At 41.2% G+C, this 26,425-nt stretch overlaps 1 protein-coding gene across 1 annotated transcript in view; it reads right to left on the bottom strand.

Moving 5' to 3' along the window:
* Positions 1–25,948, bottom strand: part of LOC102456197 (macrophage mannose receptor 1-like) — a 54,610-nt gene extending 28,662 nt beyond the window's left edge. The window contains exons 1-14 of the mRNA XM_075922470.1: positions 25,772–25,948; positions 21,375–21,776; positions 18,983–19,165; positions 18,085–18,249; positions 17,670–17,783; positions 12,477–12,620; positions 10,406–10,588; positions 10,043–10,200; positions 7,782–7,895; positions 6,781–6,896; positions 5,186–5,334; positions 3,234–3,433; positions 2,700–2,821; positions 67–154 (exon numbers count right to left, since the gene is read on the bottom strand). Coding sequence (XP_075778585.1) covers positions 67–154; positions 2,700–2,821; positions 3,234–3,433; positions 5,186–5,334; positions 6,781–6,896; positions 7,782–7,895; positions 10,043–10,200; positions 10,406–10,588; positions 12,477–12,620; positions 17,670–17,783; positions 18,085–18,249; positions 18,983–19,165; positions 21,375–21,776; positions 25,772–25,832 — 2,199 coding nt within the window. The 5' untranslated portion in view covers positions 25,833–25,948. The remainder of the gene's footprint in view (positions 1–66; positions 155–2,699; positions 2,822–3,233; positions 3,434–5,185; positions 5,335–6,780; positions 6,897–7,781; positions 7,896–10,042; positions 10,201–10,405; positions 10,589–12,476; positions 12,621–17,669; positions 17,784–18,084; positions 18,250–18,982; positions 19,166–21,374; positions 21,777–25,771) is intronic.
* Between the last annotated feature and the right edge of the window lie 477 nt (positions 25,949–26,425).

Genomic DNA, 26,425 nt, shown 5'->3' with positions numbered 1-26,425 from the left:
AAATTGCAAAAAACAATAGGAGAAATTCAGAAAGTCAACTCTGGTGCAAAACACTGAATTACTCACTGGAGAGCCATCACTCCAAGTATATCCTCCATCAGGATCGAGGGCACTCAAACCAATCCAGTATGATGTATAGTAGCGCTCTCTCTCCCTAGATATTATTTTATATAGAGAGAGAGGACCGTAAACATCTCAAAGCATACATACCATTATACACATTACACATTTTAGTACTCAGACCATGTCAGTAAGTTTGAATGTTTCTTATTAAATATCTCTAACATGCCCTAAAGATATAAGAAATATTTTGCTTCTTTAACATTCTAATATAAATTACTTAATTTTCAGCATCCACAGAAAAAGCACTTGTATGACACATGGTAGCAGGCCAAGTTGTATAATTTTTTACAGGTAAGTCTCCAACCGCTAAGTTACCACCTTTGTCACATTGAATTGACAATAAATGCAAATTAATATCATAGTCCTGTAAAGAACTGAAGCATGTGTGTCCACAATGGGCCTGCTCATGTTCACATGTTCATGTTGGATCCTATTTCCTACAGATCAGTGTCACATTCTTCCATATCTTTCAGACACTTCATCTCAGAAGACTCATTTATAAATTTGCAGTTACAAGTTTTCAGCAGTACCCAAGAAGGCCACTCTTCATAATACCATCATCCCCCCTGTAAACAGAGCCACAACCTGAACATCATCTTTGAGACTTTGGTTTTTTCCTCCTCCCACATCCAAGTCATTGAAGAGCCTAATTCTCTTCTCAACACTTTTTGAACAATTCCTTCCTATCTATCAGGTCCAGGTTCTAATTATACCTCACCATTGCAATCTGTGCCTCTCCAGTTGTTTTGATGCCCATCTTCTTCCTCTCCACTCACAATGCTCTGCCAAAATCATCTCTTTCATTTTTCCGCATCCATGTGCAGATTTTTTTCCATTCTTGTGTGGAATAAATTATTTATGTGCACTAAGGCATGTGCACCACCAACCAAAACATAAAAAATAGATGGGGGCACACTGCTAATAAGCTGGACAGCATTTGAATCTCTCCTGAGAGCTCGCACAAGTGCACAGCTTACAGACAACACTGCTAGCTAGACTACTTCATCTCCTCTCTGAGTCCACCAACTCCCAGCTCCTCACTGATCTGCATAGCATGTCCAACAAATTTTCCTCACTTTCAAAGGCTTCTATCACTTAGCCACAAATGGCACATCTGAGTCTGCCTTTTTGACACTACTCCTTTCCCCTCTGTTCCACCAGTGACATCGACCTTGATGAGTCTCTCTTTTCCTCTTCTCACAGCGTGTTTCCATGCTGCCTGACGTGTGGAAACACCTCACAATCCCTGTTTGCACAGCCACCACCTCGCCTCATCCAAATCCCTTCTAAATTTCCAACTCTGCAATCATGTAATACAGACAATTTGTATGAAAATGGAAGAATAAAAATTAAAAAGGAAGTCAGAACCACAAAGATGTTCAGATGGTTAAACTGATTGATGACGTAATTTTACTGAAACACTTTCACCATTTATTTATCACCCTCACTTATTTTATCATTTCTAAAAACTCTAGATTGTAAAGCCACATCTACACTTTAGGGCTGTGTCTACACTGGCATGAATTTCCGGAAATGCTTAAAATGAAATACTATTCCGTTTTCAGTTTTTCCGGAAAAGGAGCGTCTACATTGGCAGGCTGCTTTTCCGGAAAAGCCCTTTTTCCGGAAAAGCATCTGTGGCCAACGTAGACATGCTTTTCCGGAAAAGAGCCCCGATTGTCATTTTCGCGATCGGGACTTTTTTCCGGAAAAGACTACTGGGCTGTCTACACTGGCCCTTTTCTGGAACAATGTTCCGGAATAAGGACTTATGCCCAAGCGGGAGCAGCGTTGCTTTTCCGGAATAGCGGCTGATTTTGTACAGTAGAGCGTCGTTGCTTTTCCGGCAATTCAAGGGCCAGTGTAGACAGCTCGCAGCTTATTCCGGAAAAGCGGCTGATTTTCCAGAATAAGTGGCCCAGTGTAGACACAGCCAAAGGGGAATCAACGCTATGGAGGTCAATCTTCTGGCTTTCAATTTAGAGGGTCTAGTATAGACCTGTAAGTCAAAAATTGAGAGCAGCTTCGGATGACATCTGTACCATTCACAATCATGAGGAGTAAGGGAAGCTGATGAGAATATTTGCTCCTGTCGGCCTCCCGCTGTTTGAACGCCACCACACCATATTTGGCTTAAGGTAAGCTGACTTCCAGCTATGTATTTTACATAGCTGGAGTTGCATACCTTAAACCAATGTTCCAGGGACTTGTCTTTCACTTTCACCTCCCTACCATATTGCTGGGATCAGTCAATAAGCAATAAACAATAATAACAATACATGTCTGTTGTTTGTATATATTGCTATCCTACCTTCAATTAACTCTGGACCAACCTTTAGAAACTCTCAAATGCTACTGAGAAATCTGGTGCCCAATTTTGTTTTAAGATATAAGTTCAAATGATACCAAAGCCCATATCCAATCTTTTTAATGCAACACAAAATTTATTTTTGAATAAGAACCACAATCTCAATGTGTAGCTTTTCAGATGAAAGGATCTCTTTCAGAAGGGATATTCTCTGTTATTTTCATGTAATACATTTCAAGTAGAGGAATAGGACAATGCAGATACTCACAAGTTATCTATTACATTTTGCTCTTCTTGATTATGGATAGCAGCCAGATCTCCTCCGATAGCTCTACAAAAATCTCGAGCATCAAACCATGTTCTCATATATTTTCGTCCTTTGTGAAATAGCTAAAAAAAATGTGTCATTAAATATTTTCTAAGCATTGCAGAATTTAAAAAAACATCCACTGTTAGTCCATCTTAATCTCCCTGCCTAACACCTCCAGCATTCATCCATTGCACTGTGACTCTGCTGCCAAAGTCTTGCTTCATACCCAGTTCATCTCTTGAAACTTGCTACTGCAACCTCATCCGGTCTTCCCTCTCTGAGTCTCTGATAATCCCTGCCACAGTTTCAACAGTGTTTCATCACTTTCTTCCTAGACCATTTGGAAATTCTTGGGCTCTTTGAGGATAAAAGGAGCTATGTAAATGCAAGTTGGTGCTGAGTCAATTGTAGTCATCTATCCCATGTATTTTTTCTGCATTGTACAGTTATAAGAAAGCACAAGTACTTTGTGTTCAGGAGTTTAATACCTACTTTGAAGCATGAGCTACTGTGGGTACTTGAATGCCATCCATCTAGGCATGAGGGGGCAGGAGTTGTTGTTGGAACGGGAGGAGGAGTTACTCCCTCAGCCAACTGTTTGCAGAGAAACACTGATTTCTCCTCACAGTTCACAACATCCCATAATCCAGCTGTAATTCCAGTCCTCATGGCAACACAACCTGGCTCCTTTCCTTCAGGACACACAAAAGTACACAAAACTAATACTCTTACTTTTATTAATTGAATCATCTCTTCCCAAAGTATGTACTTACACTTCTGTTTAAATTTTAAAAAAACTATATAGCTTATATGTTCCGTTAGAATACGCCTATCAGTGCAAATCAGGTCTGACTTAAATAAATATAATCAATAGTGAAGATTTTGATCATGAGACTTCACAAAGACTTATACAGAATTTCGTTCAGATATGTGGAAGATTTATTAAGCCAACTCTCAAATCCCCAAATAACAAATGAATTAAGAAAAATTTGTGTCCATCAAAACAAGCAGTTCCAGACAGTCCATTAAGAAGCAATTTCCAGCACATACAGTCTAAAGCATATATTTTTAGTACCAATGAAATCATTTAAAAAAATATAGTCAGCAATTTTGTTTGCTTTATGCCAGCAGATTTTTAGAAGGGTTCTTTAATTTTGAGATCCTCATGTTCTGAATGTTCAGAAAGATATCACATGACACCTTGTACTTGATTATCAAGGGTGTTGCCTCCACAAAGACAACATGGGCGAAGTTTTTCAAAAGAAATTGTTTATTTGCTGAAAAATACAGTGTGAGTCAACTGGAAATTATTCAAATCCCCCTTCTGGAGCAAGGGTTTGAATCCCAGTGTCCCCCCTATATACTCTAGCCACTATTGAAGGATGGGTTTCTCTGAGTCCAGATCTACACTGGGGCGGGGGGGAGGAGGTTGGCTTAAGATATGCAACTCTGGCTACATAAATAACATAGCTGGCTTTGATGTACTTTAAACCGAGGTTGGCACTGTCTCCACAGTGGGAGGTCAATGGGAGAAATGTTTCCATCAATTCCCCTTATTTCTTGTAACAGCGAGGAGTACCTGCACCAAAAGGGTGCACTGAGCATTCAATTTAGCAGCTTTTTAGTAGACACACTGAATCGACCCCTACAAGATCGATCACCAGAATGTCGATACTCCGGTAAGAGGAGACATGACCTCAGTCTCTTCCACTGAAGAAGTTCTACTTTGTATAAATAAATAGTCATCTGAGTTACTTTTTAGACCATTGGACAAGGTTCAGGTGACAGGTTGATGTAAATGGTCATGTGAAAACACTTAACAGGGAGGACATCTAAACCATGGAACAAATAATGAATTACTTCTCTCTATGATTCTTCTATGGAGAGGGAGCCTTGATTCATCCCATGACATCAGAATGGCAAACTTGGACATGGACTTTTTAAGTTACTTTTCAAGTGGCCAAGAGGATTCTCTGACAACCAGGCTGTAAAGTCATTCTTATTCTTTGTCCCAATGACTATTCACGTATTTTACGCCAAGTAGAACAGATTCAAAAGGAGAGAGTGTGAAAGCTACTTCCAAAAATAGCCTACATCTTAGTGGTTAGAGCACTCACTGAAAATGGGGGAGACCTAGATTTAAGTCCTGGTTCCAAAGTGGGGATTTGAACCTTATCTCCCAGGTGACTGCCCTAAGCACTGGCATTTGGCTGGGGAGAGGTTACACCAGATTCTCCTCCAGATCTATTTCTGAATCTAGTACTTTTAAATTGCCCCAAAACAAAACGTTTTGGGTTGAACAAAACATGTACTTTGTCAATTTGCCAAAAATTTTAAAAAAAATAGATTCAGTTCAACTCAAACTGATCTTTTTTTCCCCCGAAATTGCCTGCAAACCAGCAAACTAGTCACTCGGTGCTCCCCTTCAAGCAACATGACATTACCGGGCATTCCTGAATTCCAGTGAGTAAACAGAACTGCATCACCATCAGCCCACTTGAAAGTCCCTGGTTCCTCAACATCTGAAAGAGCGATCCAGAAATATTTCCTGGGACTAAACCCAACCAGGACAGTCAGGAAAGCCTGTTCATATCTAAGAAGGAGAAAAATAAATGTCAAATCCATTTTAAACCAAGGTTGTGTTACACTTTGTCCATTTCATGCTATCATTCATAATGCAAATGCTGGCAATATTATAATGGCATATTAATTTATATCCAGAGCAAATTCTGTTACTGACACCAGCCAGGAAGTATAGTAACTGTAATACTTTCATCATCTACAGTGATTGCTTTTTTCTTTTGTACTTTAGAAGAAAGAGCAGTAATCTGCAATACTTGGGTTGATTTGCAGATTTTATTTACTCAACATATAAATGAACATTGCAGTTTTAACTGTGATGTGATATTGTTTGTCTTTGTTTCTTGCACATTTCAAGCAGATCCTCAGCTAATGCCTAATATCTTTCAAATGTAACATCTCATGTCCTAGACTAGCTGTCCCAGGTGATTATCAAGTTCCCTGGTCTCTATTTTATATCACAGGACTGAGAAATTTTTCTTAGTTGAGGTGACATTAAGCATGTTACAGTACCACTCTATCGCATAAAATGCTGTAATAAAATGGTGATGGGTACTTTATGCTTCCCTTTATCTGTGATGGGCAACCTAGGCTAGTGAGTGGACTGCTTGAGTGGCCCTCCTTCACCTCACTGGGCCACAAACTTATTGCGACAAAGATGTTCTCCCAGGATAGGGTAGTTTTGCTAACTGCGCTTGCATGCCTACAATTTGTGAGGTGAGCCAATTGAACCACAGATGGGCTTTCACTGAATGCAGAGGGAACACTCAGCTCTTAATGTTAATGTTGTGTGCAATCAGCACACACATCAGTTTCATATGTCATTGCTTTATGTGTGTGTCACTTTAGTAATACTGATAGGAAAAAAAACCCCAGCAGAATCTGGCAAAAGTAAATAAAATGTCTCGCGGACCACATATGGAACCCCAAAGGACCACACACATCTCTTAGTATGCGGGTTGCCCTCCATAGCCTTCTATAGACAGATATCGTGTTCCCTACTCTTGCAATTTTATCATGAGTTGTAGGATAAGGGCAGTTTTTGGAGCCATTACACTATGAGAGAGTCTCAGCTTTATAAACAGAATAATACGAAAGTTGCTAGCCTTTCTGTTTGCAGAGAAAGGCTTGACAATGTAAACCATTAATACTAGAAAACTGGAAGAGAAATCAATAGTACCCAAAAGGTATTTTTAAAATTTTAATTGTAGGGGTTGGAAGAACTGCAGAAAGTGATAGCAGTAGCTTGACCATCTTTTACTTTTTTGTTAAAACAAGGATTGATGAATAACTGTCTTCTGAGGTTCCTTGTAAAACTGTTTTGTATGATCTTTTTCAACTCGACAATGTTATTGCCAGTCAATGAATTACATGTCATTATTGGCTGTTTGTTTAGAATATAGAACCTTTGGTCTCCATTCTGCTCACAAATTTGAAAGCAAAGGCATCTTTTTCATACCTGTCTTTCACAGTGACTAGGTAACCTTTGTTTTTTTCACAGATTTTCTTTGCTTCTGAAAATGTCACAGATGTCTCTCCTACTGAGTAACAGTAAAAACCATGTCTTATCCAGCCCTGTCAGCATAAACAACAGACACAAATGAGATATTATCAGGTTGTGAAGTTACATAGCACTTGATAACTGTCCACTACACTTCGAAAAAGTTGTATTAATGCGGTACTCATCCATGAAATTAAACTAAGAAACAATGAGAGAGAAAAAAGAATGTGGTAATCAAAAAGCACGAGGGATCTGGACATATGTAGGTACTCTACTGGACATATGTAGGTACTGCATCTGTAGTTGCTGTAGTAGAATCCACAGCGATGTTTGTGTGAGTGTCACACATTTTGCCTAAGGTTGGTGGGGATGTATGGATACAACCACTTCACAGTTCTCCTATAAAGCCTATTAAATATGATTATTTGTTTATGCTTAACTAAAGGCAAGCTGTCCTATTGTTTTTCTTCCTTACTTGCTGCCAGATATCAGCAATTTCAGCATTGTCCAGTGCAAAATATTCTTGGCCTTCAGAGTTGTGGAAGACCCAGACAAATACTAATGCTGCCTGCAGGCTGACTGACTGAAAAAAATACTATTGTTGTGCAATTGGGTGATGCAAAATCATGATGGAACAATGATTATTGAGTAACATATTGCATATGACTCATGAATGATTAAAACTGCATAGGTCTGCTCAATTCAGAAAATAGAGAATGAAGACAAAGGGGACACAAGTAACATAAAAACACAGTCAGAGAATATTTTGCTTAAGTGAGGGAGCAATTTATTCCAAGTGATCTGAAAATTATCTATGTACCTAACTTATCAACTTGCTAGAATAAGAATAGCAAGCTTTGTCAAAAGAAGTTACCATAGATTGCCTTTTAAATGGCAACATAATTTTAAGGGAGTGAAAACAATAAGTCAATGTTCTTCATATATTACTGTGTGCTTACTTTCTGGCAGCCTGGGACAATAACCTCAACTACTTCAGATTCTTCTGCCAAAGGTTTCATTTTACAGATGTAACCAAGCTTCTTTTCACAAAGGTCATCTGCCCAATAGCCATCCTGAACAGGGCAAAGAAAAGAAAGGAATGCCAGGGAAGAAGGATTAAGTCTTTAGAACTTTCCTCATTACTTTTCCCTGCCTCCCCCCCTGCGAGTTTTCCTTAAAAAGATCCAGGGAAAATAAAATCCAGCACAACCCAAACCACTTTTCGGCATTCGTTTTGCTCTTTCAACTCCCTCCACATATAACTATGGGTCTCTTTGTTCTTCTCAAGGCACATCAATAAAAGCTCTGAAAATCCCATAGAATGCCTCTGCTGCTCTGTCCAAAAGTTCATTAGCTTATTAGGGCACATTACTGTTGGGTGCATATCCTCAGAGTTCACAGAGTTAAAATGGCATTTTGGAAGGCTTCAGTGACTGCTGAGCAAGAACACATTCTTGTCTAATCTGTACTCATCTGTGCAGTATCTGAGCACTTGATGGAAGTGCAGCGTGTGACATGACTAGTCTCGACCATGATACAGATGATTCTTTTCTTTTATCTTCTTGAAGAAAAAAAACATGAAATATATTCAAAAGCATTTATTTAAAGTCTGCTTTGCTCTGCATATTTCCTCCTGAAAGTAAGGGTGTGTCTAGACTACACAGTTTTGTCGACAAAAGTGGACTTTTGTCGACAAAACTATACCTGCGTCTACACTACTGCTGAGTTCTGTCGACATAACGTCGACAGAACTCAGCAGTTTTGTTGACGCTGGTAAACCTCATTTTATGAGGCATAATGCCTTCTGTCGACAGAGTTTCTGTCGACAGAAGGTGTTATTGCATGTAAACTGTCCTTTGCGTCTACACAACCATGTCAACAAAGCAGCTTGCTTTGTCGACAGAACTGAACGTAGTGTAGACGCTCTTTGTCGACAGAAGTTTTGTCGACAGTATCTGTCGACAAAAGCCTGTAGTCTAGACGTACCCTTAGTCAAAGGGTGCTTTGCACACAAAGCAGAAGGTGGTAAGTTCTGAAGCAGTTCTTTGTACCTGTAGGAGTTCTTCCTTGGCAGGACTATGAATGAAGGGACACTACAGTACACTAAGCTAGCCCACTGCATAGCACGTTCCTGAGAAGAAGAACACTCATCTAAGAGACATATGGGAACTTTTCCAAGGGTCAAGTCAGAATCTAGCAGAAGTGGATGGAGAAATATTTTCTCAATATATAGACATATCGTAGTTATCCAGATTGATGAAAACTACTGGCCTGGGTCTTGTAGGTATGTTTTTAGGGAATATAATAAAGGCAAGCTAGCCCTGTGGGCTTCAGCAGCCAGAAAAAGTGGTGTGTGGCACTTGCAAAATCTTACAATGCATCAAACTGAGCTTTTCCATTAAATATCTTCATTTTTTTTCTTTACAAAGTGCAAGGCAAAGATGGGAAAAACCAAAATGAAGTGAGAATATAACAACAAAATAGCATTATAGTTATCCTCTATCCATAGTACCCCATAATGAGTGACCGGGGCATAAAAAGTATGGTGCCTTTCCTGATTAGGAAGCTTATGCTACAGGGGCTTTTTCATAAAAGTGCAACACATATGCAAGGTATTTTACAAAGAAGTAAGAAAGCCCCTGCACCGAGAGTCTTACCGACAAGAAGATACCACTTGTGTGTGGCTGCTCGGTGCTCTTTAATCAACTTCCTTAGAGCAGACCAAGTCTTGGCGTGAATTTCTCCTTCTCTTAAACCTTGCTTGTATCCATGCAGAGCCACCACTTTCATACTGTGCAGGCTTCTGGATCAAGGCCTGAGAGCTGGATTTTTACGAAAACTAAATCTCCAGAAATGATAACTTCAGACGTTATCAGCCTCAGACTAGAACCTCTGCTCTTGGACAATGAGCCAAACCACAGGAATCCCTTAGGCCAGGCATGTAACACTGCACCAGGCAACGTGCTTTCCACCACATAGAACCTTACTAAAAATAGCAGTGTGGGGCGGCGGAGGGTAGCAGTGGCAGTGGCAGCAGCTAGCTACACGAGCCTGTATCCAACGAGTCCAGGCCACTGCCAGCCACGCTGCTGTTTTGAACACCCAACCTGTAGCAGACCTAGCTCTATCTACCCACTCTGGGAAGTATGATCCTGGCTGCAGTGTAGATGGGCCCTTGACAGAAAACCAGCTAGTACTAGTTCGAGTTAACTGCGTTTACCTCTCCCTTCATAATGACACAGTCTTCTTTCCAGTTGTTTGTGTTGGATGGTTCTTCACTTAGCCACTTGGTGTATGTCACAGGAGACCCGTCACTCCATTCAAAATACATCTCAATCCTGAGGTCATTCAAACCAATCCACAACTCATCTGTAGGCTCTAGAAAGAAAAAGCACAGTTATGGATGAGCTCCCATCTTTTAACATTGTTATTTAATTTCATGCCTATCCCTGAGTGAGTAATGAAGATGGATCTATGTTTTGGGGCTTTATGACTTTACTGTCATTGTCAGAACTGCAAAACTGATCCTGGCTACATCATAAACACGTATGCAGCTCCAGTGCTGCCCTGTAGCAATACTCACTGTACCCAAGCTGGGACACCGTGAAGCTGTACTCTTCGATGTTGTGGATGCTCGCCAGACCGCCACCCTCTTTTCTACAAGACGACAAAGCATCCTTCCATATTTTGGGTGTTCTGTAAATCATGTAACAGTGGCCTGAATAGGGGACCCAGCCAGTAGGACATTTAATAGGCCTGAAGTCACCTAAAAGAAAAAATAAATTATTCAGAAGAGCAATTGAAAGAGGGAGGGGATGAACAGTTCTGGCTACAGGGGCAGGTCTCTTGACTCATGCTACCAGTGCAGGACAAGCTACATATATGCTGCAATAAAAAACCTAGAGCACAGTTATGGCAGGTTTGGGTCAGCTGAGTTGGCCTTGCTGGGTTTGGGATAAAAAGTACTGTATAGAAATTGTGACTGGGCAGGATCCCAGACTCTGAAACTCAATGAGCAGATTGTGGTGGCTCAGAGCATGGGCTCAGTCTGGACCCAACTATCAGCACTATGTTTAGCCCCACATCTGAGCTCCATGAGCCAAGTCAATTGACCTGGGCTTGGAGATTCAGTGGAGCAGGGGTTTTATAGCTATGTACCCAATGAATCTCAGAAGCCTGGTGAGGGATACACTCCAGATCAACCCTGACTCATAGACTTAATGTCAGAAGGGGCCATTATGATCATCTAGCCTGACCCCCAGCACAATGTAGGCCACAGAATCTTACCCACCCACTGCTAGAATAATCCTCTCACCTATATCTCAGATACTGAAGTCCTTGAAATGATAGTTCAAAGACCCCAAGATGCAGAGAATCCGCCTGCAAGTGACCCATGCCCCATGCTACAGAGGAAGATGAAAAACCTCCAGGGCCTCAGTCAATCTATCCTGGAGGAAAATTCCTTCCCAACCCCAAATATGGCTATCAGCTGAACCCTGAGCATGTGGGCAAGACTCACCAACCAGACACCCAGAAAAAAGTTCTCTATAGCAACTCCTTTCTTCCCATCATTGGCCTATTTACCACTGACAGTGAAAGGTCAATTAATTGCTAAGATCATGTTACCTCATCAAACCATCCCCTTCATAAACCCATCTAGCTTTATCTTGAAGCCAGATAGGTCTTTTGCCCCCACTACTTCCCTTGGAAGGCTGTTCCAGAACTTCACTCCTCTGATGGTTAGAAACCTTTGCCTAATTTCGAGTCTAAACTTCCTAATAGCCAGCTTATATCCATTTGTTCTTGTTTCCACATTGGTATTGAGCTTAAATAATTCCTCTCCCTCCCTGGCATTTCTCTCTCTAATATATTTAAAGAAAGCAATCATGTCTCCCCTCGGCCTTCTTTTGGTTAAGGTAAACAAGCCAAGCTCCTTGAGTTTCCTTTCATAAGACAGGTTTTCCATTCCTTGGATCATCCTAGTGGCTCTTCTTTGTACCTGTTCCAGTTTGAATTCATCCTTCTTAAACATGGGAGACCAGAACTGCACACAGTATTCCAAATGAGATCTCACCAATGCCTTGTATAACGGCACTAACACCTCCTTATCCCTACTGGAAATACCTCGCCTAAAGCATCCCAAGACCGTATTAGCCTTTTTCACAGCCATGTCACAACTGCGGCTCATAGTCATCCTGTGATCAACCAGGACTCCGAGGTCCTTTTCCTCTTCCGTTACTTCCAACTTATGTGTCCCCAGCTTATAACTAAAATTCTTGTTATTAATCCCTAAATGCATAAGCTTACATAAGCTGATTGCAGCATATGGTCCTACTAATACATTCTGCAGACTTCAGCACACATTCAAAGACTCAGGAAACTGACTAGTCACACAGGGTGGGACTCTGATGGGGCTTCTGTTCCTGGAACTTTTTCAAAGTGACCTTAGTGGAGCAACATTTAAATTCCTACTTTGAGAGACATGACATTGTGGAATTCACAACTGGCCAACAGGTCTGACAACTTGGTTTTGACAACTGAGACAGAAGGTTATGTGCACTGTATAAAGATGCATTCCCTTTTATCTTTAGCTCATTGCAGGATAGAACTCTGCAGTTTGAAGAAACATCTTTTATTTCCATTGACCAGCCTACCTGAAGAAATAATAAAGGAATCCAAAGAGGAGTTTCCTTTTTTGCAGATATAGCCATGTTTCTGATCACACTGATGGTTTTTCCATCTCCCGTTCCCAGACAGGAACACTCCACAGATTTTTTCAGACTCGAGAGATGGACTTCCTTTGAGAAACAGACACAAAAAAGAGAGAATCTCTATATCAGCACTTTACATTTTCATTTCACCAACCAAAGGAATGATTGGCTGTGGCTCTTCTTGCCCTAAGAAATTAATTGCCATATTTGCTAATAATCATCACTTTAAGGACAGAAAATTCAGAGATCAATTACTTAGCTGACCAACAAGATGAATACTCTAAAGCAGGGGTCTCCAAACTACGGCCCGGGGGCCGGATGCGGCCCGCGAGGCCCTCTCATCCGGCCCGTGGAGACCTTTTTGGATTCAAAGGCAGAAGTGAGATTGTTTCAAAACCCATTTGAAGCAGATGTGGCCAGTTGCCCAGATGAACTGCAGCTGGAAGTCATTGAGTTGCAAGCAAATGACCTCCTTAGGGACAAGTTCAAAATAGGACTGGTGGGTTTTTACCAGTTTTTGCCCAAGGAAGACTTTCCTAATGTCAAAACTTTTGCATCAAGGTACCTTTCAATCTTTGGAACAACATACCTGTGTGAACAAACATTTTCAAGAATGAAATATGTGAAGAACAATTTGAGAACAAACTTGTCCGATGATAATCTCAGGTCACTGTTGATGTTAGGGACAACAAATCTAAAGCCAGAAATGTCTGCTATTTTGGCATCCAGGAAACAATTTCACCATTCACACTAATACAGGTGTTCATGTGTAGTGTATGAATGTGTTATTAAATAATAACTGAATAAAATAATATTAAATAAATAATTAAAAACAACATCCATGTTTTGATTGTTTTTTATTTGGACCTCAAGTGTGTAGTCGGCCCCCGAACTGCTGTTTGATAGTTAATGCGGCCCTCGGGCTGAAAAGTTTGGAGACCCCTGCTCTAAAGCAATGATCCATTGATCCAAATAGTCTGACTACAAAAGGATATCTATATATTTACCTCCATGTGCAACTCACTGGAGAGTGTGTGTTACAGGTCCCCCTTAGATTATGTCTAGACTATGCTTTATTTTTGAAAAAGGATATGCAAATTCCCCGGGAATTTGCATATCTTCTTCTTAACTCACTTTCGAAAGTGGAGCTTTTCGAAAGTGAAAGTAGTCTGGACGCAGTGTTTTCAGGAAACAACACCCTTTTTTGAAACTCCACTCTTCCTTAAAAAATTAGGTTTACCCTTGGGTTTTTTTAAGTTTTTTTTTTCCCGAAAAGCACCACGTCCAGAGATCCGAAGAAGATATGCAAATTTCAGCAGAATTTCCATATCCTCTTTCAAAAATAAAGCGTTCTATTGAAAATAGAATGCAGTTTAGATGTACTCTTTGAGTCCTGTGATGGGGCGCTTATACCCCTCAGTATAGGACAGACTGTGGGCTGGGCCCAGCTGGCTGAAAGTGCCCCTCCCTCACGGCTTTGTCAGGCCTGCTCAGTGGTGAGCAGGAGTATAAAAGGCCCTGAGACTGCTCACTCAGGGCTGACCACTGAAGGGGAAGGAACTACAGAGCTAGCTCCAGAGCCAGAGGAGCTGCTGCAGCCCATACCAATGCAGCAGCCACTACAGCCCCTGCCCGCAGCAACCACAACCACAGCCACAGCAACAGCCACGGCCCTAGAGACAGGCTGGAGGTACGGCACCGAAGGGATGCGGGGGCGATAGGAACTAGCTTAGGGCAGGGAATTGAGTACCCTGAGTGCTCGGCAGTGAATGGGGAAACCCCTTGCTGAGCAAGCAGTAGACCGAGCCTCTGCCAATAGGGCCCTGGGTTGGGACCCGGTGGAGTGGGAGGGCCCAGGTCCCCCTATCCCTGCCTCTGCAGCACTCCAGAACAGAGGAAGGCCCAGAAGCCTATGGACTAGGCCACAGGGCTGTAGTTACCCCAAAAGGGGAGCCTTACTTGGACTAGGGCACAGGGATATATTAACCCAAAACAGGAGCCTTACTTAGACTAGGCCACAGGGTTGTGTTTACTCCAGGAAGGGAGCCTTGTATGGACTAGGCTGCAGGGCCATATTCACCCCAAAAGGGAAGCCTCACCTGGACCAGGTTCCTGGGCGGCATTGACCCCAGGGGGAACACCAAGTCTGGGCCACATGGCCGTACGGACGCTGACAGAGGAGTGCCAGGAACTCAGACACCGGCTGTTGGGTCATGCAAACCCAATAGGTGGACTTGCAGGGGGATTTCAACGGTGAGACCCCACACAAGGGGTTCACGCCCCTTGACAAGTCCCATTTGCAGGTAATCTGAGTCTATTCAAGGCCTACATAGCAAGCTTTATTTCAGGCTACAGCAAATTGTGCTTTTAGGTCTGAAGGTTCCTTATTCAGTTCTCATGTGTTACTCGCACATGCCCTTTCTGACGTTTAGAAACCCCAAGGAAACTGTCAAGGAGGAAAAGCTGCAAGGAGTCCTGTGGCACTTTATAGACTAACGGAATAATAACGGAATCCAAAGAGGAGTTTCCTTTTTTGCAGATATATCCACGTTTCTGATCACACTGCTGGTTTTTCCATCTCCCATTCCCAGACAGGAACACTCCATAGATTTTTTCAGACTCGAGAGATGGACGGAAGATTTGGAGCATAAGCTTTCGTGGGCAAAGACCCACTTCATCAGATGCATGTGACGCTTTTGCAGATTCAGACTAACACACCTACCCCTCTAATACTTGTCAAGGAGGAAACTCGCTGATACTGTATTTATGAAGAAAGCTGCATAATTTTTTATTATATGAAAGACAGACCAAAATATATATTTCCACAAATCAGAGTCCATGTGTTCATTTGAAAATGTTCAAAGTTAGCATTTATGGATCATCTACAGATTATGGACCTTATCCCACTCTGGCCGTAGGTGGGAAGAGACATGCTGAGGAAATATACTGTAGCCGAAGGCAAAAGACACATTTTTGAGAAATGGCAACACTCTTGATTTGGGGGATATATTTCTGTAGAACTTATGAATTTTGATTGATTTTTTAACCCTATTCATAATGCTAACCTGTGATGTGTAGCAAACCAGCAATGGGCTGACAAGGACCCCGTCCTTAAGCCACACACAGTGTGGAAGAAGTTACAAAATAAACAAAAAAAGACATTACCATTTTAATAACTGTATTCTGGCAAGTCAATGGGTATGCTAACAGAAGTACCTGACTTGGCATAATCCAGTTATTTCTAAAACTGTGGTGTCCAATACACTAGCCAGTAGCCATATGTGGCTATTTGGCCAGTTGAATGTGGCTATTTTGCAATAGCAGCAGACACAATAGTGGCTACTGCTTCAGAACTGGTTGGACACCACAGTTGTAAGAGGACTACAGGCAGGAGGGTTTGAAGCAGTCTGATTTCCCCAAAGAGGAACAAAGAGACTGAAGTCTTGAGTCAACTCTTTAAAACAACCAGTTAGGGACTCCTTAGAAAACAGTGACCTAGATCATAAAGAATACTCAGAAATGAGGAGAAAACTGCACCAAAAATGGCATTGAAATGGATCTTATTTTGCATGATTCTTTATTTCTTTTGAGCTGTCTAAAGTATAAGATGATTATTTTGTAACCTCTGGGTTGGTTTGCTTCAAATATCCTGTGTCCATGAGGAAGTAAATGAAAGGCCCACAAGGGTGTGCTTAAGCAGCTAGTGAGTTTGGGGCACAACAGCTAGTGAGTCTAAGGGCCTTGAGCAGTTGGATGGGGAAATTTCAGCTTTCAAAAAGGGATGTACCCTGAGAGTGCACTGAGAAACCAAGAGCCAAAGGCAGTGCAAACACAGAAAACGCACTTGGGCCCAGTGTATAAGACCCAAAGACGACATCTTGGTGAGTTTTGAAAGAAGGAGCGTGACTAGGGCTGTGACAGGAACCTCATCTCCTTCCTGATTATGGGCTGCTACAAGGACATTGCTCTAGTTACTCCTGCAATTTTTGCACAAAGAATCCACTGTCAAGTGGTGTTTGGGGCCCCAGCAACTCTCACCATGACCACTTTTCCCCTCCTTTCCTAGCACACACTAGAGCTCCATGGAAATTGGAAGTGGGGCCTGCAACATGTAAACACTTGCAAAGAATACAAACTGCTCATGGGTGTTTCTGCTTCACTTTTCACCAGCACCTGCAGCCTGAACCAAGGCCTAATGAATTCACTGGAAAGATGCACATTGATTTCAGTGAGCATTGGTCATACCTCTGATTCAATGGCCCCTCTGCATTGCGTGCACATCAAGCCCTTCTTATAGCAAAGGGATGTTACATTCATTCATGTTGGACTTTACACCTCCTATTATTTTAACATCAGCTGATAGGATTACTTACACATAATTTTAACATTTTTGTGCTGCCATATAATAGATCCTATGAGTTGTTATATGTACAATGAGTTATACATTAATATATGAATAGTCACAAAGTAAAAACAGAGGAATTTTCAACCCCTAAATAGATTATTTCCTATAGCAACTATGTTTGAGGGAAAGATGAGTGATACTTCAACACTGATGTGACAACAGCATCTTGGATGTGATACATGGTGGTGTTTTAAGTTGTTTGTTATTTACGTGTGCACTTTACAAGAAATGAATATATGATTCTGATTCCTTAGTAGTTTATATGCTTTATGAAAATTAATTATGGTGCCACATATAGCGGATTATAAATCTAGCTGGGGAAAAACGTAGCAGGCCTAAGATGACCTTTTTGCAAACATTATCACTTTTTTAAAAATGAAAAAAAAAAGAAAGCATGCACTCTGAGGTGTGTAAAGTATTTCAATTTTTTAGTAAGCTTTCAATCAGAATTGAAAGAAAATCACTAATGGAAAATCAGGGGTGTGAAGATTCAAATGTCTTTAATTTTTAAATGCTTTTCTGGTTTGGAAATCTCTTTTAAGTTTGGGTTATCTATTAAGAACAAATTCCTCTCACAGCAATCCAGCATTTTACATTTTCTCTAGTCTCACTGACATCCATGGGAATTCTGTAAATGTGGAAAGAGCAGAATATAGGATCTTAGACCCACCATACATATAGAAGGTCTGTTTGCCCATAAACAGATTATCATTAACCAGAGATGAACCTACCTGGAGCCCAGTTTAAATATCTCAATGGACTTCCACCAATCCATTGCCATCCACCATTAGGAATCAAACTGTTAAGTCCAATCCAGAGCTCAGAAGTCACTCTCCCAGTTATCCCTAAATAACAAACAGAATGACCATTTGTTAAATAGACTAGGTTTTGCAGTGACTATATAAAACTTAAATCAAAACTAAGAGTTTGAAAACTACATGTCTCGGGCAAAGTCAGACCCCAGTATTGGTATATAGAGTTCTTCATCATACAGAGATGTGTACGTTTTGCTGGAAAAATGACAATTTTTACCCTCCCATGTTCCTAAAAATGGCCCTGAGACAGGTAAGTAGGTAGTTAGGTACATGTGTGTATATATCTATAGAAATGTGAAAGCTCTAGAACTGACTTCTTATTTGGTTTTACCTGTCAGGTAAGTTTGTTCATGTATCTCTGTAATACTTAATAATTCTGCATTCTGTTGCTGACAGCTTTTCCTTGCTTGGTGCCATGTTAGAGCGGAGTTGGAGTTTATTTGATAGTGGGTGCCTGTTAAAGGGTTTGTAGTCCAAAAGTCTTTGTCAATGGAATCTGTAAAGAGATGAATGGCAGAGTATTGGTTAATTGATAACATAATCAATCACACCTGCCAAGATTTGAAATCATATCTCTAGTATATACTAATTAACATTAAGTAACATAATTTGCATATATTGAGATTGTGTTGCATACACCAGTTGTCACACTTACACACACTCCATTTATTTAATTCTTACTTTTCTACATGTATCCCAAGTTTGTGTGTGTGTGTTTATGTGGCTCTGGGATTCTTGACACCCCCTCCACCACATGCTTAACACCCATTCCTCCCTCCCCCACAAGATCTGCCCCTGTTCTATTCCACCCATTCCCCAAATCCCACCCCTGCCCTGCCTGCATTGCCTCGATTTCTGCTCCTACGTTTGTTGCCAACCCACCATCCCATTCATGCTCAACCTCATTTGCCGACATCCTGAAGTGCACTGTCCTGATTCCCTGTTTCCCCTTTGCCTAATGGGCTGATCTCCACCTCACCCTCACAGCTAAAACCAGGTCCTAGCTTCCCCCTTAACACATGTGTCTTCCAGCTCCTCCCACTGGTGTCTGGTAATGCCTGGCTGCTCACCCCTCCTGCATCCACCAGTCTTTGAGAGTTCACTGCCTCCCCAATATCACACACAGTTTTTGAGCTTCCTGGGCAGGGTCTGCAAATGACACAGGGTTAAGCATGTGGTTAAACTGGTTTCCTAAATCCAGGCCCTTGTTTTAAATGTGAAGAACTTACCATTCAATGGGCAATATCCATATAGAGAGTTGTCATCAAAATCTGTAGATGTTGCACACCAGGGGAAACCCTGTTCATTTTCAGCCTTTTTATCCTTTGTGCATTCAGCATACCACTTATTATTGAATTTGAAAGGGAATACACAGGGTGCTCCAAAGGCATTTCCTAGTAGGGTAAACATTTCTAAGGAGACAAATGGGTAGAGATAGCAATAACTGCAAGCAGTGTCCACCAACATCTCTGATCAGAATCAACATTCCACACAAATGACTTAGCTAAGCAAGTTGATGCTGAGAGTACATGTAATTAACTGAATAGTAAGAAGCCTTACAAGAACCAAAGCTGAAGAGAGCCAAGACATTTAGGCTGTGTCTACACTGGGCCACTTATTCCGGAAAATCAGCCGCTTTTCCGGAATAAGCTGCGAGCTGTCTACACTGGCCCTTGAATTTCCGGAAAAGCAACGACGCTCTACTGTACAAAATCAGCCGCTATTCCGGAAAAACTATTCTGCTCCCACTCGGGCATAAGTCCTTATTCCGGAAAAGGGCCAGTGTAGACAGCCCAGTAGTCTTTTCCGGAAAAAAGCCCCGATCGCGAAAATGGCGATCGGGGCTCTTTTCCAGAAAAGCGCGTCTACATTGGCCACAGACGCTTTTCCGGAAAAAGGGCTTTTCTGGAAAAGCAGCCTGCCAATGTAGATGCTCCTTTTCCGGAAAAACTGAAAACGGAATAGTATTCCGTTTTAAGCATTTCTGGAAATTCATGCCAGTGTAGACACAGCCTGTCAGTTAAGGTTACATTTTAAAGAGTTATTTAGAAAGTAGAGCTGTGCAGAGTTAAGGTCATTCAAACACTAACCATACTTTAAAGTCTGTTTGTGCCAGATTTTCAAAAAATTTCAGACCAGATATCCATTGAATTATACCCACCTTGAATTATGTGAGGATGTTTTTTACTTTAAGTCAAAGACTATTTGATAGAGCTCTAGAGAGCTGTAGCTAAATCTTACATATGGAATAATTAATGAGTGCTTCCCTTTTGCTCTAGACATAATTTTCGGCTGACTTCTACCGGCAGCAAATTATGACAGCTCTCTCTCAGCTCAACAGCAATGGCTGGTGGTGCCTTGTGGTATAAAGTTTGTGTCTATTCTTGCTCATACATCCCTCTCCTCCCCCTCCTTCTGTGGTAGGCAGACTCCTCTCCTTTCTTTGTGATGGGACCAAAGAGCTGGGTAGCCCAATGGGGAAATGACGAAGGTGTTTTATTGTCCCTTACTCTAGTTATAATCTAGCTGTTCAAAACAGATAGTTCTTGTTAATTACACTTATTCTCATGTTGTTGCATAAGGGACAGAGCTTTGAAAATTGGAGGTTGGTTTAAAGGTGACCTCAATTTTGAAGCACCTGACTTCTTATAAGTCTCAGGGGGGTAGCTGTGATAGTTTGGATCTGCCTTCTATTTTTTGTTTCTGACTACCATTGTTCACTTGCTAGTAATTACAACATTAGTGAAATGATTCTAGTGTTAAATTAATGGCAGGAACCCAGAACCTTAACTCCAGGCATATGAAAGCAGAAGGAATAGCATGAGCAGCAACTATCATGCTCAGGCACTCAATCATTCTTTACAGTAGACTGTCACACCAACTGGAGTAGGTGAAAATTGCTCCTCCAAAGCTAAAACTCATGGGATAGAAAGAAGAAACACTTACTTACTTTTTACAGAATCCATTTAATATATGTGTTTTTGTAAAATAAACTTCAGGTCCTTAGAATTTGTGTTTTTTCTCTTAACTATTATTTTGACAACCATCATGTCACTTTGCCGTTAAAAGGTATTTTCCCATATAAACACATGAATAATGAGTTAACAGGGATGAGAAACTGAAACTCCTTTTCTTATGCTGCTGGACTTCCATGCTTGATGAATGCAGTTGAACCCAGGAAGAGATGGGTCTCAGATCCAGTTACAAGAAAGTAATTTTTCATTAGTGATTGCTAAATAGCTATATCAACCCTAAGACATTTGATGCAATGCAATTCTACACTTCTTCCACAAAGGGTCAGATGGAGACCAATATATACACAGATCTTTTGTTGTTATTGTTATACACGTAGACTTTCTTATTAAAGATAGACCAGCCACACTGCATTAATGTACTTTATCTGGCTTTGAAATTGTCCTTGCCAAGTTAATTACAAAATGCCAAGGTCAGTTCCTGAACGATTCAATTCTGCTCTTTACTTGCAGTCAACTCTGTTATTGAGCCAACCGTCCTGCTGTGCATGGAATGATAGCAAGGCAAGGCACATTGGAAACAAAATGCTCCACTAGCAACACCAGTAAATTAGTTCAGAAAAAAAGTGATTAATTTTCAAAACTTTACCTTCATAGCCCTGAGAACACACATTTTCTGTAGTTCCATAGATCTTCCACCTATTCCATGAGCCCAGTCCTTTGGACAGCACGACTTTCCTTTCCTCATTCTGGACGGAGTTGAAAAATAAATCTTTCCCTTGGATTGCGAGAAGAGTCCCATTTCTGCATACCCACTGCTGGAGTTCACTTGTCTTGTTACAAGGAGACAAAGAGATCTCAGTCTGGTCTTTCATTGCAGGCACTCCCAAGCATAACTTCAGTGCCATACTCAGAATCTGGTGGTCAGAGACCCACTTGAATTTCTGCGACTCATCATCCTTATCGCAAGTGGCAATTACGACCGAATTAGAGTTTTGAACTTTTACACAGAGCTTATGGTCTTCGTTGTATATTAAAAATATTCCTTTTCCTATAAAACAAAATAAGAATAAAATAATAGTTGGGAAATGCTGCAAAAGGAGGCATGCTGGTCCATTTATTGTACATTTGACCCACTGCAGTGAAGGATGCTTTGGGATGCTGGAAAAGGACATGCCAGCTGATGCCAATGTGCACATGCCTCACTCGGATCCTGACAAATACCTAGCTGGGATGAAACTGGAACCCTTGGGTCTTAGCATTGTAAAAATAGGCATTAGAATTATAAAAATGTATTGAGCATTTCGATTGTATTGAATGCTTGTAAGTGGCTGCATGCATTGATCCCTCTTAGAATATCTGCATCCCCTATTGTGAGGTCATAGTTGTGGATTGGTCTTGCAATCCTTTGCAGCTGGGTCAGTCTCCAGACAGGAGAGAGAGAGAGAGAGAGAGAGACATTAAACAGCAGGAAATGCTGGCCTACAGCAAAAGATGGTATATCCTGCCTAGCACAGAAGGTCCATCCAAACCACACACACTATTATGGAATGTCAGAGGACAAAAGATGTTGTTTATTATTTTCCTTTCCTCCCTCTTTCCTCATCATCCACATTTTATGAAGAGGACAAATGGGAGTGATTTCCTCCCATCAGCACAACTGGCAACTCAGAGAGGAGGGAATGAGAATAAATATCCCCAAAGAGGAAAAACTGTATTTATATGCTGCATGGACTCTTGAGGGCAAACAAGAGATCTTCAGTGTTTAGCACGAGTTAGCCCCATAAGACATGTATTGCTTGACTTTTAGAGAAGCTTCTATTACCTTTTGAGACTTAAGATCGTATCTCATGTGTGTGTGCATATTTGCATGTTTTTACCTTGTAAATGACATTATTATTTCTTTCTTCTAAGTAATGCATCTTTAGTTAGTTTATTAAAAGACTGGCTGCTGTGGTCTTTGGTGTCAATCTGTGGAACCACTGACCTGGGGTGACTGGTCCATTGAGACGGGAGTAATCTGAATATGGTTTTGATTTTTGGTGTCAGGCAGGCTTACCTTGGTGACAAAATAGGTCAGAGTGCCCCAAAGAGATTGCCTGTGATTCCATGGCTAGGCTATTATAATTCTGGAGGAGTTTTCATTTAATAAACGATTGGTGAAATCTAAGTTTGGAATTCACAACCCATTTGGGGCTTGAGCACTGGTTCTTAGCTCTGGTAGTCAAGCTGTCCTGCAGTAAATCAAGAGCATAGCAGCTGTGTCTTTCTAGCTAAATGTATTCAGGAAGAGATAAGGGCTGACTCATAGGCACCGGAGGGCAATGATTCAAACGAACACAAAAAGTAACATTGCCTAACCTGCAGATTTTGGTAATGTAACAAATGTAACTGCAAATTGCTCTTCTTCTTCAGATCCTCCTTAAATCATGCGTATCCCAAGTAATATTTCAAAGATGTCTTCCAGAATTCATGATTTCCTCACTAACAATACTTTACCATCACATAGTGTGTTAAGTTTTTCAGTGTCTAGACTAGATTATACATTCCTTTGGGCAGGGACCAGGACTTCTAACATGTTAGGGAAGTTTTTAGCACTTTGTTCAATGTCTCTGAAGGTGGCTCTCAGGATTGCAAGGGAATTGTTTTTCCCTGCTGCCCCCCCCCCCCCCATGAAAGTTAGAGCAGCTTTAGTGTATATTAGACTGGGATTCAAGGGCCATGTTGCCTCCCTGAGCACACCCTTGACATGTCTGAGCATCCGGGGGGCTAGAAAAGGATGGTTTAGAGGCTTCTGTGTGTCACACAAAGGAAATCCCCACCACAGCCCAATTCCATCTGCTAGCTTTTTGGATTTATGCTACCAGAGTAGTTCAAGTATGCCGTGGCAGCATCTAGAATCTTGCCCTATATACCCTCAACAGTTTCCTAAGCTGTGTTGTGCTTCTGTCTTCACATCTCCTCTCACCAGTGCCAGGAGATGAGGAACTAAGGTGGGAATTGCGATCAGTGTGGTTTCTTTTATTCTCCCTCACAGCTGCAGCAGCAAAAATGGCTGACAGAAAGGGAAGTAGAGCTAATTGGGTGGATGACATGATCACCATGTATCGCTGCAAAAAGAGGGGTGAAGTCACCATGTCTAACTCTCTAACTGTAAGTAGAGGTGGGAAAAAAAAGTTTAAATGAAACTTTTATTAGCCAAAAAATGCAGAATTCAGGTTGACCATAATATTTTACTAATTCATTGAAGTGTTTTCAGTCAGCGGAAAAAAAATTAAAAGTCAAAAGATATCACTATTTTCTAAATAAAATATTTTATCTTATTATTCAAAACTACTTTGTGTGTCAAATATGACTTCTGTTTCATTGTTGGAAGCTGAAAACCAAACCAAACCATAGTATTTGGTAAATGAACTATAAGGAGGATAGAAAGGTGGCTAGATTGTTGGGCCCAACGTGTAGTGATCAATGGCTCGATGTCAGGATTGCAGTCAGTTTCAAGCGGAGTGCCTCAAGGATCAGTTCTAGTGCCAGTTTTGTTCAACATCTTTATTAATGACCTGGATGAGGTGATGGATTGCACCCTCAGCAAATTTGCAGATGACACTAAGCTAGGGGGAAAGACTAGAAGGCAGGGATAGTGTCTAGTGCGACCTAGACAGATTAGAGGATTGGGAAAAAAGAAGTCTGATGAGATTCAATAAAAAGAAGTGCAGAGGCCTGCACTTGGTAAGGAAGAATCCCAAACACTGTCACAGTCTGGGGATCGACTGGCTAGGTAGCAGTTCTGCAGAAAAGGAGGGGACTACAGTGGAGGAGAAGCTGGATATGAGTCAACAGAGTGCCCTTGTAGCCAAGAAGGCTAACGGCATATTAGAGTGTATTAGAAGGAGCATTGCCAGCAGCTCTAGAGAGGTAATAGAGACGTAGCAGTGTGAAGTACACAAGGAGAGTGATGAAGTACTCGAATGGGTTTCCTAGGGAGGTGGTGGACTCTCCATCCCTAGAGGATTTTAAGTCTTCGCTCGACAAAACCCTGGCTGGGACGATTTAGTTGGGACTGGTCCAGCTTTGGGCGGGTGGCTGGATTCAATGACCTCCGGAGGTCTCTTTCAGCCCTATGTCTCATTTCACTTTTAGTCAAACGCCACATTTCATCCACTCAAAATTATTTTTGCTGGTTTTTCAGTTCGGTCAGAAAAGTAAAAATAAAATGAATGAGCTCCAATTGTAACACCCTAAGAAATGAAAGGAACAGCTTAGAATAGACTACCTTTTGTGCAGGTACAATTAATGCCTCTGGCTCCAAAATGGCCATCGTGAACTTTGTTCCTCATTCCCTTCTGCAGGCTTCAAGTCCACTTTGTCACCACAGTTATCACCACAGAACCAGGAGGTTGCCTAATTGAGAATCTCAAGGGAGTCTTTGGGCAGAAAAGTAAGAGCAGATGACCAACCTCTGGGCCCTCACCCAAAGAAAGCCCTTGTGCCTTTCAGACCCAGTAGGCATAGCGGCAAGAACTCATGCTGAATGGTATCAAAGGTACAAGATAGATCTTAAAGAATCAGAACTGACACATTACTACAGGCTTTGACCAAGTTGACCAGCACAGTTTCTGACCCATATTTTGTTCTAAAACCTAATTATAGAGCCTGAAGGAAATCCGAGGACTCTGGATACCACCAAAATGGGGTGAAACTATTTTACATTAAGGTTAATACAGATCATAAGTAATCTCACTCTGCCCCAAAGGAGAAAGTTAAAGTGCCTAAGGAAAGGACAAAGAGCAATGTTCTCTGTAAGCTATGGACTTGAGTGGCCACCCAAGAGAGATTCAGGTCCACACAGCTGATTAACAGAGTGCCCACAGCCAGCAGCATGTATTTTTACTGGTCGTGCACACTTGCACATGCATTGGTGCATAATAACATTTATTCTGCACACTGATGAGGAAAATTAGAGAGAACATTGACAAAGAGAAGCACTTTTCAATATATATATATTATATATTGAAGTGATGTATAAAAGTCAGGACCGGAACATACCTGGCAGTTGAACTGATGTACTGAGTAAAGAAAGAAAAGTCAGGAACAGGTAGACAGCCATACCAAATATTTCATTCCTTTCTTCTCTTCACCAAAAACAAGTTACAATCCTCATAAGAAAATCTTCCTCTAATGATCCAGATTAGCATGTACTCCTTTGTTTTGAATACTTGGAGATTATAGGGAAGTTCTGGGCTCTAAATAAGGAACTATCTTGTCCCATGTGACATTTTCAAATAAATTTAATGTAAGAACTTTGCATCTGTAAGCTAATTTATTGAGTGTTGAAAGAGTGTGTTCTTCTCTAAAAATATCAATGACAAGCTCAGTGTTTGCAGTTCATTGAGGGTTTCTGGGAACATATTTATCACACAACTTTAAAGGGTTAATATGCCTTTTAGTAAGAATACAGTAAAAAATAAATTTAAAAAAAGGACCAGGAAAGGGAGGAAGAGAAATCGGAGATGAGTCTGTAAGTGTGAGTCAGTAACTTGAGAGAAAAATCCTTATCCAAAATTGCACTTTTTAGAAAATATGAAAGTCAAAGTTGCAATGACCTTGGGCTTAGCAGGGACTGAGGATGCCCAAACTATAGAGAAGAGGAAATCTTCAGAAACAAGAAATGTCTTCACTGACAACTGGCCCTTCAGAGGC

This window comes from Pelodiscus sinensis, chromosome 2 (genome assembly GCF_049634645.1).
Source record: "Pelodiscus sinensis isolate JC-2024 chromosome 2, ASM4963464v1, whole genome shotgun sequence".
In the NCBI taxonomy this organism is placed as follows: Eukaryota; Metazoa; Chordata; order Testudines; family Trionychidae; genus Pelodiscus; species Pelodiscus sinensis.
Note: the sequence above shows the minus strand (reverse complement) of the source record. Positions and strands in the feature narration are given on the sequence as shown.